Source organism: Astatotilapia calliptera, chromosome 11 (assembly GCF_900246225.1).
Source record: "Astatotilapia calliptera chromosome 11, fAstCal1.2, whole genome shotgun sequence".
Taxonomy (NCBI): Eukaryota; Metazoa; Chordata; class Actinopteri; order Cichliformes; family Cichlidae; genus Astatotilapia; species Astatotilapia calliptera.
Window position 1 is genome coordinate 13,042,237 of NC_039312.1, and position 18,811 is coordinate 13,061,047.

Here is an 18,811-nt window from a genome sequence, read left to right on the forward strand (position 1 = left end):
ACCCCGCGCTTCCTCGTCAGGATGTGGCAGAAGAGTGTGAAAGGGAATGATCTCAAACCCATCATTGGTTTTAGATGTACTCTTCATTCGTTTTTTCCCCTCTGTGACAAAGTCATTTCAGCTGCTTGCTACACCTGCTCCGCCGTAGTGAAGCACTTGACTCATTTCATCTGTCTTTTGTATTCAGTTCAACTTGGGGGAAAAAAAATGAAATGCTGAGAAGTAATAGCTGCAGTCAGGCTATTCTTCAGCAATTATCAAAGGATTTTATCTCCCGGTGTCCAAAGATATCACAGAACGTCTCTTTTGGGTATCGTGTAGGAAGCGACTAGCATAGGTCTTTTATTGTTTAGTTTAAGTTTAATTAAGTTTCATTTCTGAGACGATAAATCCTGCTTATATTTGGTTATGCCCTGTATTTAATCTAATTTGTTAACACAACCAGTGACTGTATTGTCTTCCTGATTGGTTGGCTCAACTCTGTGTTTTACTACTACAGATTTTTTCCCAATATTTTGTCAGAGTGCAACACTGAGATTGACCTTTTCGTTGTTGTTGTTAGGTAGTTTCTAGCATTAAGTGTGATGTACCTCGTTCTTCTCCTGACTCTAAGTATCGTCACGAGGTGAAACATTTATTTTTGAGCAAAATGCGTGTGAAAGTTATCAGATTTCACTGTCTTTCATTTTAATGTTAGGAGCATTAAGTTTTGTTGCTTAAAATTCTGCACACTAAAGACACACGGCTCTATAAAAATACAAAGGTCCCTCTCGTCAGGTCAGTGGGTGTACGTGCAAAAGAGTCACATAAGGATCAGATTTTATAAGATCCTCAAGCCTACATTTTACTTTTGTTTAAATTTTAAACTCATATCAAACCGCTCCACTGATTGAACCTCACAGTGGGAAAGATACTGTATACAGACCTGTGATCCTTCACTGATACATAATGATTGTTACAGATAGCAGCAAATGAAACAGTAAATTAGAAGCCCAATTAACATTTTGGTGGCCTCCGAGGGTTTAGAGAGGTCCCGAAGGGAGGAAGAAAGGTGGGAGGAGGTGTAGGGACGTTGTGGAAAAGCCCTGCTGGGCTCGCTAATGTGAGGATGAGGAATTGAATGTGTGGGGCCCTAGACACCCGTGAGGGGTCCCATCTTTGCTTGGCTTTTATTGTCTGAATGCATTTTTAAAACCGTGACGTCTCTCGTGGCCTGACCGTGATAAGGAGCTGGTAGATGAGTTAGCCTGTTTGACCTTGTAATACAAGCCGGGCTTATGAAATATATAGTATGCAGCCATAGAGCAATATTGAGTATTGAAGCATTAATGAAGCAGCTAGGTGACTGACAGTTCTTGCCCAAAGAAAATGTATCTGTTTTATAGATGTAGCATGTTAAATGGCAGCTATGTTTCTCACTTAATGCAGTATTATCCCCATCAAGGCTGCTTCTCAAATGCATGTAAATGAGCAGGGAGTAAATGATCTATCAAATGCCACTCATCTACCATTCAGACAGAGATAGATAATAGAGGGGGGATAATTATAGATGGGAAATAGTGGTAAAAATATTCTAATGATATTGCACCGTGAGTCCTGGGCTGTCAATTAATGATGTCTATTTGACTACTCTGCAGCTGTTTATGCAAGCTGCGAAACTTCTTTACTATAATTTTTAAGAAATCGTTTTTATCGCTCACAAAGAGGAGGATTTTTTTTCCCACTCTCTTTTTTTCTCATTAAAGTCACAGTGGCATCTAAAACGGCCTAATTGATATGTAGCCTCTGAATCCTGCACGTCGCCGTGACTGTGGGGCTGGTTTTGTTTATTGAATGCCGCACCATTCATGTTTCAATCTACCTGTTAAAGCAGTGTTTCCAATTCAAGGCGACGGCGGCTTTGAGGACGACACGCTCGCTGTCAGTGGCAGGAAGGTTTGCGACCTTGTAAAAGTGAAGTGAGAGACGAAGGAGGAGGGAGAGGCATTAATGATGATAACTGGGCCTCCCTGGCAGAATAAGAATCCAAATAGCACCAGTGATCCAAATACAGACCCTGCACCCCCCACAACTCTTAACGCACACAAAGAAGCGCATTTAAATCTCCTCTAACGAAGCGCCTCTCAATTACACCTCTCCCATTACCATACAGTCTTTGGGAGGAGGAATATGGAAATGGCTTAAATAAAGGGGGGAGAGAGAGAGGGGAGAAGCAGAAAGTGGCAGAGAAGGGGTGATGTAGCCGATGAGCATCAGTATGGCTGATTCCCATGGTGAGTGCATGGGTGGGGGAGGAAGTTGAAACAGCGTTGGACTAATTAATACAGTGTATAGTAGGAGGGCTGGTGTGGGCTTTCACTAACTGTGACACCTGCTGACTCCTAAACGCACGTTGTGTTGTTTTAATATGACAATTACGCCATTACCATATCTGAGAGATAGCATGGCCCCCCTAGGAATCCACCCGCGCTCTCTTTAGAACCTTTTAGCTCCGCTTCAAATTTTATCTATTTATGCTCCCGCTTTCGAATAAGAAATCAGCTCACTTTTGGTATTAAATGCATTTTTTAACAGCATCATTTGTGTTAATTTAGGAGCATGAGACAGTTTAAAGTTCTTTTTTTTGTCCGTATGCCAATGAAAAGTCAACAGATGGCCGTGATTTGCCTGTGAATCTGTTATTGTTTTGCTTATGAGGCTGATAAGAAAGTAATCACAGCAATTTTTGACAGTTTTTTGGATAAAATATGAAAATGACAACTAAGGTCAGTTCCTGTAGACACTTTATAAAGCACATGCTGCTAGTACGTGGTTGGACACCCTTTTGCCTGCAGAAGTACCCCAATTCTTTATGGTACAGATTCAACAAGGTGCTGGAAGCATTCCTCAGAGATTTTGGTCCATATTAACATGACAGCGTCACACGGTTGCTGCAGATTTGTCAGCCTTAAGCCTATTATGTTAGTCTCCTGTTCCACCACAGCCAAGGTGCTCCACTGGATTGAGATCTGATGACTGTGGAGTCCATTTGAGTGCAGTGAACTTACTGCCATGTTAAAGAAACTAGTGTGATATTAAGTGAGCTCTGTTACATGGTGCATTTTCCCATTGGAAGCAGCCATCACATCATGCGTTCAATGTGGTCATAAAGGGATGGACATGGTCAGCAACAATACTCAGGTGGGCTGTGGTGTTTTAAGAAAATGTCCCTCACATTATTGCACTGCCACCGGCAGCGTGTACCATTGAAGATCAAAAAATGGATCCAGGTTTTCATGATGTTTACACCAAATTCTGAACCTACCATGAAAATGTTGCCTCAGCTTCCTGTTCTTAGCTGACAGGTCTAGTGTGGTTTTCTGCTGCTTTAGTCCTTCTGCTTCAAGGTTTAACATGTTGGGCATTCAAAAAAGCGATCTGTATGCCTTAGTTGTAATTAGAGGCTGAGTTACGTTCGCCTTCCTTTCAGCGTGGCTGTTCTATTCCAACTGCTGGCATCACCCAGTCATTTTCACCCAGAGATCTGGTGCTTAATAGATATTTTCCTTTTTTGGACCATTCTCTGTAAACCCTAGAGATGGCTGTGTGGGAAAATCCCAGAAGATCAGCAGTCTGTGAAATACTCACACCAAACAGCGTTTTTGTCTGAAAACGCTCCGCGTCCACACTAGCGTTTTCAGACGTTTTCACAGAGTTGTGCGTCCACATTGAAACGGACGAAAACGCTTACGCTCCAGTATTGCGCATGCGTGAAATGCAAGAAGATTCAGCCTGCCTCATTTCTGTCTGCCGCTTATTTACTTTCCAGCTCGTTGAAACGTCGCGGTAAAATGACGAGGAAAAGCACAGAGTTTTTATAAATGGACTAACAATGAGGTGGAGTTGTTGCTGCGAGTAATACAAAAGTACAAAGTTGCAAAAGCAAGTGAGAATTAAAGACTTCGAAGGAAAGCTATCTGAAGCATGTACAAACTGATATTAATCTTTAATATGGCTGTCAAATTAAGAGCAAACAAAACAACTGCTGTATAAACCCTCCGCTGTCTTTGTTTAATTGGTCACATGCATGTTAGTCATGTGATGCAGTCGTCATCGTTTTCGAAAGTCTCCGTTTTTGCTGTCCACACTGCGACGCATAAGCACCGTCTTCAAATGTATGCATTCTTGAGAGCGTTTTCAAAACGCTGCGTTTTCATTCAGGGAAAACGGTGTCTCAGTGTGGACCGGAGGCCAAAACGGAGAGAAAACGATGCGTTTTCAAACAAAACACATTAGTGTGGACGTAGCCAAAGGCACTTAAATCACCTTTGTTCTTCATTCCGATGCTCAGTTTGAATTTCGCAGGTTGTCTCGACCATATCTAAGTGCCTTGTGATTGGCTAATTAGATATTTGCTTTGGCGAGCAGTTGACCGCGTGGAGGTAATAAAGTGGCTCCTGAGTGCTCGTCTGTAAAGTGTTCTGCAATCCACTGGCCAAACAGACATTTCTTTATTTGTTAGTGCTCTGGGTCAACGCTCTCAAAATGTGTTTCATTCATTCTTTTGTTGAGACTGCATCCAAAACATGGTCTTGAGCCTCATGAAGAGCCCTCATTGTTCACTGCTGGCTGGTCCTTATGTGTTTTGTACAGCATAAACAGACACCAGTGAGGGCCCGCTCTGTATTTTTAATTTTTTTTTTCTAGGCCGCAGTGGAGCCAGGCTGGACTATGGCCCCCATGATGGAGAGAGGTGTCTCTGGAAAAGTGAAAACAAATTCTCTCCTTGGCTGGTGTGAGCTATGGTACTGTGAGGCTTTATTGTCCCAGCCAAGGTGATAAGGGAGAGTAATTGCGTATTATACTGTCCGAGAATGTCAGGTCCAAACTGAGCACGAGTGCCCCATCCATCAACACATGATTGTGTGCGAAAGTGTGCTCTACACCGCACATGCTTGCTTGCATGATGCATTAAATGCACGAGCGTTTGTGTGTGTTTACGGATTCATGTCTGTATATTCGAACTTGTGTAGCAGTGTCAGAGATTTATTGTTTTATTTTGGCTCAAACTGGCCTTTCTATATGTCTGTATTCCATATGTATGTATGTGCATGTTTGTCTTAATCATTCAGAGCTTCACTTATGTGTGTGAGTGTGTTTGTGTGTGTCTATGGGCAGGTTTAGATAGAGCCTGGGAGCAGGTCAGGCAGCGTCATTAATCAGCAGAGGTTTGTGTGTTACTCTCTGGGCTGACATAGTTACATCGTATACCCTGCAGTAGCTCCCTGCCCTATCTGACTGGCCCAGAGACCCACAAACTCAGGCACACACAGCATACAACACTAATCCTATATAGCTTTCATACAGCTGCAAATGATACATACTGAATAACAGATGCCTTCAGACATATCTTTGTAATGCAGTCAATGGGCCTCTAGATGCACAGTGGTCTCGTAGCAGGCGCTGTCCCCAGCACCATTACACAAACAGCTGAAAAACTATAAGAAAAGAAAGTAGCAGAGCAAAATATAAAGGCGTGAAAGAATATCAAACATATCTACAAAATGTAAATATTGTTTCTGTAACAAGTGTGTTTGCTGTTCATGAAAGAGTCTTTAGTCATGTGCTGCTTGTAGTCCAAACATGGCTCCTCTCTCCCAGCTTGATTTTTTTTTATTGCGTGTTACTGTGTGAAGTGTGCCCATGTGTGTCTGTGTGTCATTACATCATTACAGATAAAGAAAATGTTAGTACAGCAAACCTTTTTTGGGAATGTTGCCAAGTGTTGATCTTGTGTTTTCTCCTTCATGACTCTCATCTTTAATTCCAACGTTTGTTTTTGTTAATTACAAAATGGAATTAAGCCTTTTTATCTTTGTTTGTTTCACTTAGATCCAACTGTGCAGAGAATATCCGAAAGCACATACTCCATACGGGAAAACACGAGGGCGTGAAGATGTACAACTGCCCCAAATGTGACTATGCCACCAACTCTCCGATGGAGTTCCGCAACCACCTGAAGGACAATCACCCTGATATTGAGAACCCAGACCTCGCCTACCTGCACGCAGGTAATGTGCTGCTAAAAGAAATAGAAAGTGTTTCACAGATGTCTCCATATCATCAAGGATTCTTCTGCGTGGCGAAGCAGAATTCACTAATGCACCATGGCAGCTAGCCTGACATCCGTCTGTACCCCCTACTTTGGTCCGTAGTGCCCCCTTCACAGCATCTGAAATGTCCGTGCCCCGTAAACAAAAACACAAAAAGAAGGACTTCTAAGAACATACTGTCCCTACATTTAAAAACAACAGTGCCTTTTTTCTTTCTTTGGTGATGTGCAGCTCCACTTGCTTACCTGAAAGTTAAAGGATGTTTTTTTTGTTATTTTGTATGTATTAAGTATTAATCCATTCCAATGAATCTATAAAGCTCTTTTTAAAAACACAAGTTTAACAAAGTGCTATACAAAGTACCAAAACAGAAAACGATAATAGAATAGAAGGTAAGAAAACACAGTTTTAACTCATTCTGAGTTAAAAGTCAAGAAATAAAAATTCATTTTAAGACTTTAAAAACAGGCAATGTGGGGGCATCCAAACATGGGCAGAGAGGTCATGGGGCTACCATTAAGCATGTGGATGCATTTGTAGAACACGGAGCTTAAGCATGTGATACACAAGTCAGAAAATAGGTTAAAAATAAAAAGATGCCACAGCATTATGTTTTATGGAAATTTAATTCATTTTCTCTGGTTTTAACCCATGATAAAAATCACAGGTCATCTTATTATTCTTGTGCCATTATTTCACCCTATTTGTCTTTTGAATCCATATCTACGAATCCTTCTAACCAGCTCCTGGATGGAAACAAAGAGATACATTACAAATGAAAGGAAAAACCAGCAGAGGGTCTTAGTGCCACCGAAACACCTTCAGTGTGACTTGACAGTGATTCACCATGTCTTTGGAATAAGGGTCGAAAACCAGTTTTCAATTAAATTCAGTTTTTTCATATAGCACCAAATCACAACAGTCATCTCAAGCTGCTTTATATTGTAAGTTAAAGACCCTACAGGAATACAGAGAAAACCCCAACAATCAAACGACTCCCGATAAGCAAACACGTGGTAACAGTGGGAAGGAAAAACTGCCTTTTAACAGGAAGAAAGGTCTGGCACAACCAGCTTCGGGAGTGACAGCTATCTTTTTCCAAAAGATGTTTTATCATTCGGTGTTATGACGATGATGAAGAGAATTTCAAAACTCTTTTATAGGCATTCGACTGTTGAGTTCAATCACTGCAAAGGCCATAGCACATGATTCACATCATGAATTATGTGCTTCCTAACATGCCTTTCTGTTCTTCTGCTTTCCATGTTAATGTGCACTCACTCACACACACACACACACACACACAATCACACACAAACACACAAATTTGTAAATGAAATTTGAAGTCATTCTGCTGAATTAAACCACCTAGTTTCCTCTATAGCACCTGTCTATGCTCTTTTATTTCATGGAGGTCTGATCTTCCAGCCTCTTTGAGTGCTTTTTTTGTCAGTGGATCGAGTCTTCTTATTCAGTGCTGATGGAGGGCACCCAGCCACAAAAAGGCAGCGCTCAAAGATTGCTGCTGTAGCCATCCCTGCCAATCACTCAGGCCATAGTGACAGATGAAATCTTGTTCCTCCTCTATTGGTTCCTTTGTATCCCAGTGTTCTTTCTTTTGTCCTTGAATGCCACCAAATCCAATCGGCAGAGTGCTTGTCCTTCAGAGGAGCAGAGAAGACAGCCTTTATCCTGTTATCCCTCTGACCTTACATAAAGGCACTAGAGTTGGAGGAGAGCACCATGGGAGAAAAGGCCAGTCAGGGACATGCTGGCTTTCTGGCGACGCCGTGGTGTATTTCCTAGTGAATTTGAGTGGATTTGGATGGTGTCCTTGAAAAGTTTGTAGTTATGAATTTCTGAAACAGGCTTATTCTTCCCATGATTTCCATTTGTCAAATTTAAGGACAAACTTCTGTCTTTGATTCTCTTTTTCTTCCACCTCCTAACCTCCCTATTCAACCTTTTACCTTCAGCTGCTTTTAAACACGCCTCCCTCAATATGCTCTGTACCCTCTCACCTTTAACCAAAGCATGCCTTTATGTCTCTTCTTACCCTTTCACCCCAGAATCCCCTCACCTCTGTTTGTCCTCATGCATGGCTGACCTTTGGTGGAGAAGACTTTTTCACAGTTTAATTTTATGTCCTTGTCTCTCTTCAAATGACCTGGTGAGCCATATGAGAACACAACGTTTATGCCAAGTAAAGGACATTTCTCTCTATGTGTCCAAGCCGGTGCTATAGCAGGCTTCATCCAGTGTGGGTTTCGGATTTCAGAGTTGCCGGAGGTCAGATCTTGTCTGGAATGTGCGTCGCCTTTCAGTCATCTGGAGGGAACACATCCTCCTCTTTCAGTCAAGTTAAGCAGCATATTTTCAAGATGTCATCGTTACACTCTCATTCATATTCAGCTCACGGCACACCACAGATGTGAACCAAAGAATGACAGAAAAATATTTAAAAATGCATCTGATGGTGTTTCGTACCCCAGAAAAAAAAGTCTTCCATTGCAAAGTTTTTTGAAGGAAACTTCCAATCCCACTCTGCCATCATAAATCTATTACCGTTTTATGAAACATGGCCCTCTGATAGAGACGCATAAATACGGCATTGTAGGAGTTCGGGAAAATCAACAACTCTTTACCTGACCAAAGCCCTCAGACTATAGAGGGATTTGAAAGGGCACTGAAAGCACACTTGTGATCTCTCAGTCTTTCAAAAGAGGGGAAAAGGAGGTGGTAGCAGAAGGAGCAATTCTTCATCTAAGTAGACAGAACGAGACCAAAAGAAAGAGACAGGGAAGAAAAGATTAAGAAGGTAGATGTTGAATTAACCTGCTTGTGATTGCTCTCTGTCAGAGTGGCACCAGGGCCAGCAGCGAGAGGCAAATCGTCTGTGATGGCCCTTCCTGCTGTTCTCTCTTTGAAAGACACAGATCAAACGCACCCTAGTCACGGGCCCTTGTAGCCCCTCGCGCCGGATTGATTGACACCCGAACGTCTCCTCCGCTGCTCTGTCTTTCCATATCACTCTCTCTTTCTCCTCCCCCCCCTTCTTTATTCAGCGTCGCACTTCGAATTAGAGCCCTTCTCGAGGATGAAAGCAGAGGTCCTTTGCAAACCAAGGAAGAGAGGGAATTAGACCCAGCTAGTGATGGAGGGGAATGATGATTAGAATTTGAGGGGAAGAAAGAAGGAAGGAAGAAAGGAAGGTTAGATGTGCGATGTGCAAATGTTGCTGATAGGACACATTTTAATAAAACTGTAATGACAATTGTCTTCCTTGCGTGATATGCGCAGAGATATGCCAGAAAGAAGTGGCGACGCCTGTGTGATCTAAGCGTAGATAGCAGCGGAGCAGAACTGGAGCTACAGGTACTGGAGCTACAAGAGTGCTGCGACTTTGCTAAATCACCCCTTGACTAGAACTTTCTTTTAGTTAAAATTCAGCAAGTATGGCATGTCTGCTTCAGCTTTGGGAGATGGTATATTCTCTTTTTTTTTTTGCTATTTCCCTCCAGCGAGGTCAGCTGTGTTTGCCGGGCATTGGCTTTGTTAAAACAGCCTCATGTCTAGTCCAGCACTGAAAATCCACATTTAACACGCACACATGCACGCACAGGTGAGATGTCGCCATTAGCTTTGTCAGAGCGTCTTCATCCCACTATTTTTAATTGTGAAATATTTTCCTAATTTTCAACCAAGGTTGTAATTGCACATCCTGGGGGCATAGAGATCAAATGCTTTGTAATTAGCTAACAGCGACTGAGGATCTGCTGCTTAGTGCCTAAAAAGACAAAATAAATAAATAAACTTCTTCAAGGCATTGTTGCTGCTTTATGCAGATTCTATTTTCCTTAATAATGCATGATGGATGGCTACTGTAGAGGGCTAGAGGAGGCCTGGCCTTGTAAGTGATGATCTTAATACACAGTTATAACCACAGGCAAATTCATTTGTTTGCATATATTTTTCCTTATTAAACAAATCTGTAAACAAATATGGGTTTCGATGGCTTTTACTTAAGTTATGCATCCGTGCTCCTCCCTGGCTACCCTTCCTCGCTTTCACCTTCTGTTCCTCGTGTAATGAAACATTACTCTCGTGAGTTTCTACTTGCCTATTGTGTTACCGCGGCGTGTTGGATTGTGGAGGACAGGTGTGTATGTCATGCAAATGTGTCCTGGTATCCCAGCGCATATGACATTGTGTCGACGTTGTGAGAGAAGCCACAGACACCGGTGATAAAATCAACATCTGTTTCTAATAACCGTGTGTTATATGTGACACTTTTCTATGTGGAATAGGATATGTGTCGGCGATGGAGGGGGGAGACAAAAACACGCAGTCCGTCACTGTTTTTTTATTTTTTTTATTTAAACACCAATAGGACATCAAGTCTTCATTGTTCATGATAAACTCGTGTCTTTGTGTCACCGTCCTTATGTTGCATTCATTTGATAGACGTTAATGAAAAAAGTGACTCTTTTCAGCACTGTGGAAAATTAAGAAAAAAGGGAAAGACTAAATGTGCTGATGCTGTCTCAGGGGTGATTTAGTTATATTGAGCTAATGCTTAAAAAAAAAACTTAACAATGAGGGATTTGAAGATTTAATTGGTAACAAGAAAAGTATAAAAATCATTTCACCAAAGAAGGAAAGAGAAAAACTGGATCGAAATAGGTTGGAATTTTTGACTTATAATCTAGTAAAAATACACCATAAGCAATATTTCCGCCGTCCATATGTGGCTTTATGAGTGAATATGGATTGTACGTACAGTATCTCAGTTTTTATAACACTCCCACTTAGTTACATTAACAAATCTAATTAAGGAATATTCTTCATTTATAATTTGAAACTGTCTTGACAAGAAGAGACGAGATCTCGTATCTCACTGGGTACTTTCTGGCAAAATAAAGGGTTAAATAAATATTAATTAAATTCGAGCCTTAAATACCACACTTTAAAGCAGCCGATCGATGTTTAATAGATTCTTCTTTACATCCACACACCCGTTATGCTGTCTTCTTTGAGATATTATAACTGAAAAGCAGCTGCTCACTGCCAGTGCCCCAGGAGACAAGCAGCAACTGATGTGGGGGTTAGCAAAGCACAACCATCAGTTGCATGAATCTCAGAAAACCAATACAGGGCCGGTCTGGGCCGAGCAAGCAGCAATTCCTGCATAATGACCTGCTCCAATGAGCGTGAAAACTTCCCCAACCGGCTGCATTTATCACACATAAGCTACAACAAACGGCCTTTTGTTTCATCCACTTCTTCCATTCCCTTCCTCTTGGTGCCAATCTCAGAGCCTCCTCTCTGCCATTTAGTGGCCGTTTAGAGTTTTTACTGACAAGTTCCATACACTTGGTTTGGGCACACAGAAGCAGGAGGTTTCAGACTGCCACATGCGTGACATTATTTCTGCATTTTCTATTTGTTTTGGCCGTGGCAGTCGTGATTTTTTCACTCGGGTAAATCCTGACTAGGAGTGTTGTCATCGACCTCTGTATGAGCCCGTGGATAGGTTTGAAGCAGATTGATGACACACGATATAGTAGACTCCCCGGTGTTGCAGCACCACAGTTAGTGTAGGTGAGTGCTTATGTTGCACTGTTCTAAAATGTTGCAGATGGCGTATGTAGGACACTTGCACAGTGTGATAGCAAGACAGAGGAGTGAAAACTGTAAGGATCTGCACAGGTTTCTAGAAAACAAAAGCGTTATTTTCATCATGGTCTTTGGAGGTTATTACCAGACCACTGATTGTGTTCAGTGATGCTGAGCTTGATTCAGTAGTTAATAAGATTTTTGTCTTTAAGATTATGGCAATATTTCATGGAAAACACCAGTTTTGTTTCGATGCACCAGTCCTGTTGCAAACTCCTGCTGTTCAAATACCCTAATTGCGGTGTGCCTGTGCACAGAACTATTTAAATAGTTTTCATTTTAATCAGGAAATTAGCTGAAAAGTATCTGCTGTTTGTTTGTTTTTGCAAAAAGACTTTGAGTGTGCTTTTATACAAGTGCTAGATTTTGGCAGGAAGGCAAATAGACACACACAGACACCCCCCGTGAGTGACATGAGGCAGGGATGCTCCGAGGCAGGCCTGCTCCTCAAGTATGGGACAGTGAATATGGGACCAGACAGGCCGCCGGCTCCTATAAAACCTCATCCATAATTCAGTCTTCCTTCTCCTTCAATTCAGACACACTGTACACACATCCAGCTGCTGCTAGTAGCTAACCTGCCTGAGATGAGGTACAATGGGGGAAAAAAGTAGTAGTTATTGGCGAGAAAGACAAATTAAAAAAAAAATAGTTAAAAGGAAAAGAAAGAAAGGAAGGAAGGAAGGAAGGAAGGAAGGAACTGTTAAGAGAGCGTGTTGAAAGATAAAGCCAGACTCCTGATTTTTACTTTCAGTCCTGCTTTGCCCCATCTTGACCTTTACTGAATCAACACCGCTCCACAGTACCATAACATGTTTTCCCTCATCTGCAACCTCATTGGCTGAAGTGCACTTCTGAGATCTCCACCGTGACCTTTGCCCTCTCTGCTGCACCAAGGACCCTTGTCTTCCTCCTTCGCCCCTCTGTCCTCCTTGTGTCGTCTGTTTGGTGGCTCTCCAAACGTCTCAGCATCTCTAATTACCAACAGGCTCAACTTTCCCAACTAAACAACCAATTATCAGCACTTTAGCCCAGCCCAGTCCCATGTTTCCTGATACAGTGGCCTATTAGGGCCCCTTATTTCTACCCCAGCATAATTGAATCCCCTGGCTTCTCATCAGTGGGCTAATTTAAGCCAATGTGCAGAGTTGGTAATCAGAGGGGCTGCCTATTAGACTATCAGACCCCAATTAAGTGGCCTCTTATTTCCAGCATAACAAGCCACTATCTGTACTGCTGTTATTGCATTTCCTTTTTTAGTGCTCAGTTTTGTTTGTGTAAATCTGTGGTCTGTTTAGAGAAGAAAAAAAACAAAGAGCAAAACAGGGGAATAAAGAGTTTCTGTGTGAAGTTGGCACTAATGCAGGTGGTCTTTTAAAGGATGACTTTTAGGACTAATTCACTGCTTTGGTTGTGCCATGTGGTGAGGATGAAGTCACCAGAACCCCGTCATCATTTATACTGTCACTTCAGGCTCACCACAGTGACTGCAGTCTTCTCTTGAATGATATGTGTCACCAGGAATAGAAGAGGCTGAAATGCGAAGTGATTTTTCAGCGTTTTCCCTAAAAAGTCTCCACTGTTTAAGCTGTTGCAGCACGTATCTTTGTATGTACTGCTGATATATCATTGAAATGGTAGTTAAGACAGACGGACATGCATTTGTCTCGTAAAACCGGCTGCACCACACAAACCAGGTCCAAAAATCCAGAGGTGTGCAGCACGCTGAAACAACACCAAAGAGCAGCCTGCAGTTGTGACATCACTGTGGGCATGCATGGTTAGGCGTTTGGATGGCAGTCTAGAGAGCAAGTATCTGCCTGATTTCTTCAGTGTGATTGTTGTAGCTTTATGGTTGTATACTACTATTCGGAATATCCAGCATTTCATGTTTTTCACTGGTCCTACACTGAACCTATGGACGGCTTTGCTGACCAGCTTTGTCTACATGTTGTGACTGTGTTCTGTCACCAGGGGCAGTGTAGGGTGCTGTTGGCTTTTGTTGTTGTTCTTTTGAAGGACTGCACACAAGCCCATTTGTGTAGGTTGCCTATCCCTTTTGTAGGCGCTGCATAGGTAAATACCTATGCACAAATGCAATACTGTAAAATAGGATTCAGATGTAGTTCGTTGGTATCAAAGGCATAAGTAGCCAAGGCAGGGCATTCTTCACAATGAAATCTCTTTTTGAAGCCTAGATACTAGCAGCAGTTCTTGCCAGAGGTATAGCATCAAGAAACTTTGGATCATTTAAAATCTAGAAGGGCATTTAGAGTCTACAGTCTTTCACCAAAGTCAATAGCTTGATCATTTTAATGGAACTGATCTGGCTCAGCTACAAACTGAGTTGATTGTTTTGTTCTAATCCTGTTGGATAAGCAAAGAAAAACCAAAAAAGTAAAAATAAAACAAAACAGAAAAATAAAGGAGATTTATGGAAACCCACGCAGGTCCAAAAACAGTAATGCTTTCTTTTCCTGTCATAAGACAGTTCCTTGCCAGTCTGTGGCAGGGACCTTTTTTCACCACATCATTATGGATCAATGAAGTGCTCATACCACCAAAACCTTGTTAGAAGATTAATTGGCACCGAAGTCTTTAAGCTTTAAAAGAGAAACATTTAAACATCTATCTCCCACTGCCACTTGAGTCTGCCAAAATACCGATGCTACTTAATGCAACTTTAACTTGACAAATAGATCTGAAATGGAAAAAGTTCAGAGATGAATGCCTTCAACACCAGCACCTCTTTTTCTTCTCTCACGAGTATAGAATATCTCATTTTCCCCCCTTTTGTAGTTCTCCCTTTCTTTTTTTTTCTTTTCCCTGTCCTGTCGTGGTGACTGGTGCAGTTGAGGGGAGCCAGAGTGTGAAAGAGGCCCACAGAGGGCTGATGAGGACTGTCTTACCAAAGCGTGTCTCGAGTCTAGGACTGTTTCTTTAGCATTTGTGTGGGAGTGTGTACATATGTGTGGTAGCCAGAATTAGTTTGCGCGTGTGTCTTGAAGTGTAAGTGTGCACGTTTACTGTTGGTGTCGGCTCCCCATAGCCTAATTAAAGGGCGAGAAAAGCCACTCACAGGGAGATTAAACCTAAAAGGCTAAATTAGTACTCAAAAGGGGTGTGGCAAATTCACACATATGCACTGGCCAGGAAATCTCTTCTGACACATGTGGAGGGGAAAAAAGAGAAATTAAAGATTATAGAAAGAGAGAAAAACCTTGTGTAACCTTTGTGTATCCATAGCAGATCTATGTGTTATGAATTTGTTAAGATGAGGAGCACTTTATTTGGGAGTTTGGGAGGCTGCTGGATTCTTGATGTGCTTGAATTGGCTAATCAGACCTGTTTATATTCTTTATTAATTTACTTACTCATTGTAAGTCACTGTGGATGAAAGTGTCTGCCGAGTCGATGTAATAATATTTTATGACTGTAGGGCCAGAAGTGCTTTTGAATGGGAAGCTCAATATCACATCTAAATATGAAACTTGAGCTTAACTTGATTTTGTTGTTTTTTTGGAGTCTAGCTTGAAGCTTAAACCTTGTCACAGACTTTGTGAAGTTCAAAGCATTGCTCTTATCACGTTTGAAAAATTCAGCATTATTCTAGCCTTCCAGATGCAAACCCCTGATTGCTACAGATATCACAGTGAACCCATTTATTTCCAGTAAAATTATGAATTCATCGAGAACAATTTATAATTTGGTTTATTTGTAAATTGCAGACAGACAAAACATATTTTAAAGAGATTCAGTTAGATAAACTTGCTTGAGGGCGCTGTCCTTAAAGAGAATAACTCATGTACTTAATATGTATATTAAATGGAAAAAAACAACATACACAGCTATATACCGAGTAAGCAGGTGAAAAATGTTTAATGTCAAACTTAAAGCAGGTAAACTTGCATTTGCAATGTTGCTTGGCCACTTAGATTTGCCAAGTTTGCTTTGAAACCTTGCTTAAGCCTTCTAATTCATTGCTGATGATGTTCTGAATGTCAGTGACGTTCTTCCTTAAAAACCATAAAGCAGAATCATGAGCATACAAAAAGTTGGATTTTACACAATTAAGTGTAGCCATCCATCCATTTTTTTTCCCACTTATCTGGGGCTGGGTCGCGTGCACAGCTGCCTAAGCAGAGAAGCCCAGACCTCCATCTTCCAAGCCACCTCCTCTATCTCATCCGGGGGAACAACGAGGCGTTCCCAGGAAAGCCAAGCGTTATAATCCATATACAGCATGTCCTGGGTCTACCCTGGAGCCTCCTCCTGGTAGAACATGCTGGGAACACCTCACCCAGGAGGTGCCCGGGAGGCATCCTTTGTCAGATGCCCAAACCCCCTCAGCTGTCTCCTTTCAAAAGCCAGTAACTTACAATAAATAAGAATTTAGAAATGGCTTCAAATTTAGCCTTTTGTAATATCTGTAGGTCCTGATTTCGAGCATTGAGCGTCAGTGTTTGCAGTAGAGAAAATAAGATCTCTTTTTTCTTTACTTTTTAGATTCAGTGACTTCTAAAAACTAAAATGTTTGGAGGAGTGATTTGTTCATGTTACACTTCAAAACAGACCTGCACACATACACACACACAAACACACATCACATCATCGGTCACCCCATTTTATAAAACTCCCACAATCCAACAGTGTGCATTAACTCCCCAGGCTACGCTGATATCTCTTTATAACTGTCTGCTCATTTTTTTGACCCCCTTACTCCTCTGTCTCTGCATCACTCTCTTTCTGCCTGTGTCTTGTGGTTTGTGTGTGTTATGATGGTTTACCATTTTAGTGATGTGTGTGTGTGTGTGTGTGTGTGTGTGTGTGTGTGTGTGTGTGTGTGTGTGTGTGTGTGTGTGTGTGCGCGCGCGCTGAGTGAGTGATGTGACTCTGGGCCAGCAGCTGAGCTCTTCGCTGCTATCTGCCTCTCTATCTGTTTGCCGGTCTGTCTGTTGTCTCTTTTGTATTGTCTCTACTCTGTTTGACTGCTATCAGACAAGTGTGTTGTTTGAGAGAGTGTGTAAGGTTTTTCTGTTTTGTTTTGTTTTTTGTGTACATGTCATCTGTCAGTGTCTTTCTCCAGAATCAGACATCTAACAGAGGATCTTAGCTTGACTCACACAGACACTCACACAGTTTCACAGAGAACTTCATCTCCAATCTTATAGTTCGCCCCAAGGACCAAGTGTGTATGTTTGCACGTATAACAGATTTTTATGTGTACATGTATGGTTTTGTGGGGTTGTGTGTGTGTGTGTTTGCGTGCTTGTGTGCGTATGTACACAGACTCCTGCATGTCTTTCTGTTTGTGGGTGTAAGAAAATAGATCTTGGTTCTGTCACGGCTGGGCCTGCAGGCATGAGGGGCCTTAACGGATGTCTCTCTCAGTGAAACACACACAAACATTTTCTTTTACATGCACAAACACGCACACACAGACGCACACGAACAGGTCTTAGACCCCTCTCCCTCCTGGACTCGCAGTGAGGAATACAGATTCGGGCTCTTCTCTAGATAGTGATCAGCCTTGCCCTGGCTTCAAAAATGCTATCTTTACCGGGCTGCTGAATTGATAATACTCCCCCCTACGCATTTTATTACAAAGGCCCAGTTTGTAAAAAGGTAATCATTTACTGTTGCCACTATCTCCCCTGAGCCATACATCTTCTGTCTTCACAGGACAAAGTTCTTCCGCTGCTACTGCTGCTGTTTTTTTTGTTGTTGTTTTTTTTTTTTACTTTACTGGTGGGTTTGTGTATGGCTACTTTTAGGTTTATCACCATCTGCTGCCTCAGAGTTTTACACATACAACAACCCACCTAGTAGAATTAGATCTTTTTGTTAAAGTAAGTATTTTGTGTGGGCACTGGGTGTTTATGTGCGTGTGAGTGTGTGTGTGAAGGAGACAGGAAGGCTGAAAATGACTGAGCGAATGAAGGGCTAATCCCTTTGGGCACCCAGCGGAATCAAATACCAAGTACCAAAATCTCATCATTTCAATTATCATATTTATCATGTTTATTCATTTTCTCCTAGCCGGGCTTAATGCTGTCTTTTTTCCCCTCCTTCTTCTTCACGCACTCTCTCCTCTCTCTGTACATTAATCTATTTTTTTCCCTTCATTGCTCTTTCCACTGGCGACATGTGAGCCTGCCAATCATGGTGACTGACAGCACTCAAGTGGCCTACGGAAAAAGCAGCTCATTTTTTCTTTTTTCTCGTTTTTTTTTTGGTCAGACGTTGCGCTGGCGATGCCGAGGCCTTATCAGGAAACCCAATTTATTGCTGTTTCTCTGGGCAAAAGAGGTTGCCACTCACAGTGATTGACAGCTCTCAGATTTGCTTGCCGCAGTGTAGGGATTTCCTTTAAGTTGTTATGTTTTCCTCGCTATTGGGGATTATTCTATCACGTCTGGACCTACGTACACACTTAACAGACGTACACGAAAAACATAGCAAATGGCCCAGCTTCATCCTTTCCGCACCGTTTTGTTTACATCTAACCTGTAAGTTTGAATGACGGTCCTGCCCGCCACACAGCAGGTCAAGCTGAGCCTTTGTTTGTGTAATTGTGTTATTCTTGATGATTCAAGGTAGGCAGGTTAAGAAACTAAACTCCAGTTTATATTTATGCAATTTATTGCCCAAAATGTGTTTTGTTTTTTTTTTATTTTCTTTGTCTTCTCTTCTTTCAATATTTCCCTCCATTATGTGTGTGTGTGTGTTTAAGCCCACAAAAGGTCTGTCATCATGTGAGTGTCTTTTAAAAGAATATGCAAGTGATGCCTGTGTGTGTGTGTGTGTGTGTGTGTGTGTGTGTGTGTGTGTGTGTGTGTGTGTGTGTGTGTGTGTGTGTGTGTGTGTGTGTGTGTGTGTGTGTGTGTGTGTGTGTGAGAACTCCCATAATGTTTGCATTTGTGTGTGTCAAGTATGACCTCCGAATCCTAAGGCTTATCGCGGTGGTGTTCCACATTATTGATAGCGAGCGGAGATATCGACAGGCCAAGCGCCGGCAGCTTCCAGCAGCGCCAGCAAGCGGG

The 18,811-nt window shown here is 42.0% G+C and overlaps 1 protein-coding gene across 2 annotated transcripts in view; it reads left to right on the top strand.

The window, feature by feature from the left end:
• znf407 (zinc finger protein 407) overlaps window positions 1-18,811 on the top strand; it is a 162,208-nt gene that overhangs the window by 104,908 nt on the left and 38,489 nt on the right. For both annotated transcript variants that reach the window (XM_026183377.1, XM_026183378.1), the window contains exon 9: window positions 5,872-6,050. In XM_026183377.1, the coding sequence (XP_026039162.1) occupies window positions 5,872-6,050 (179 nt within the window). The remainder of the gene's footprint in view (window positions 1-5,871; window positions 6,051-18,811) is intronic.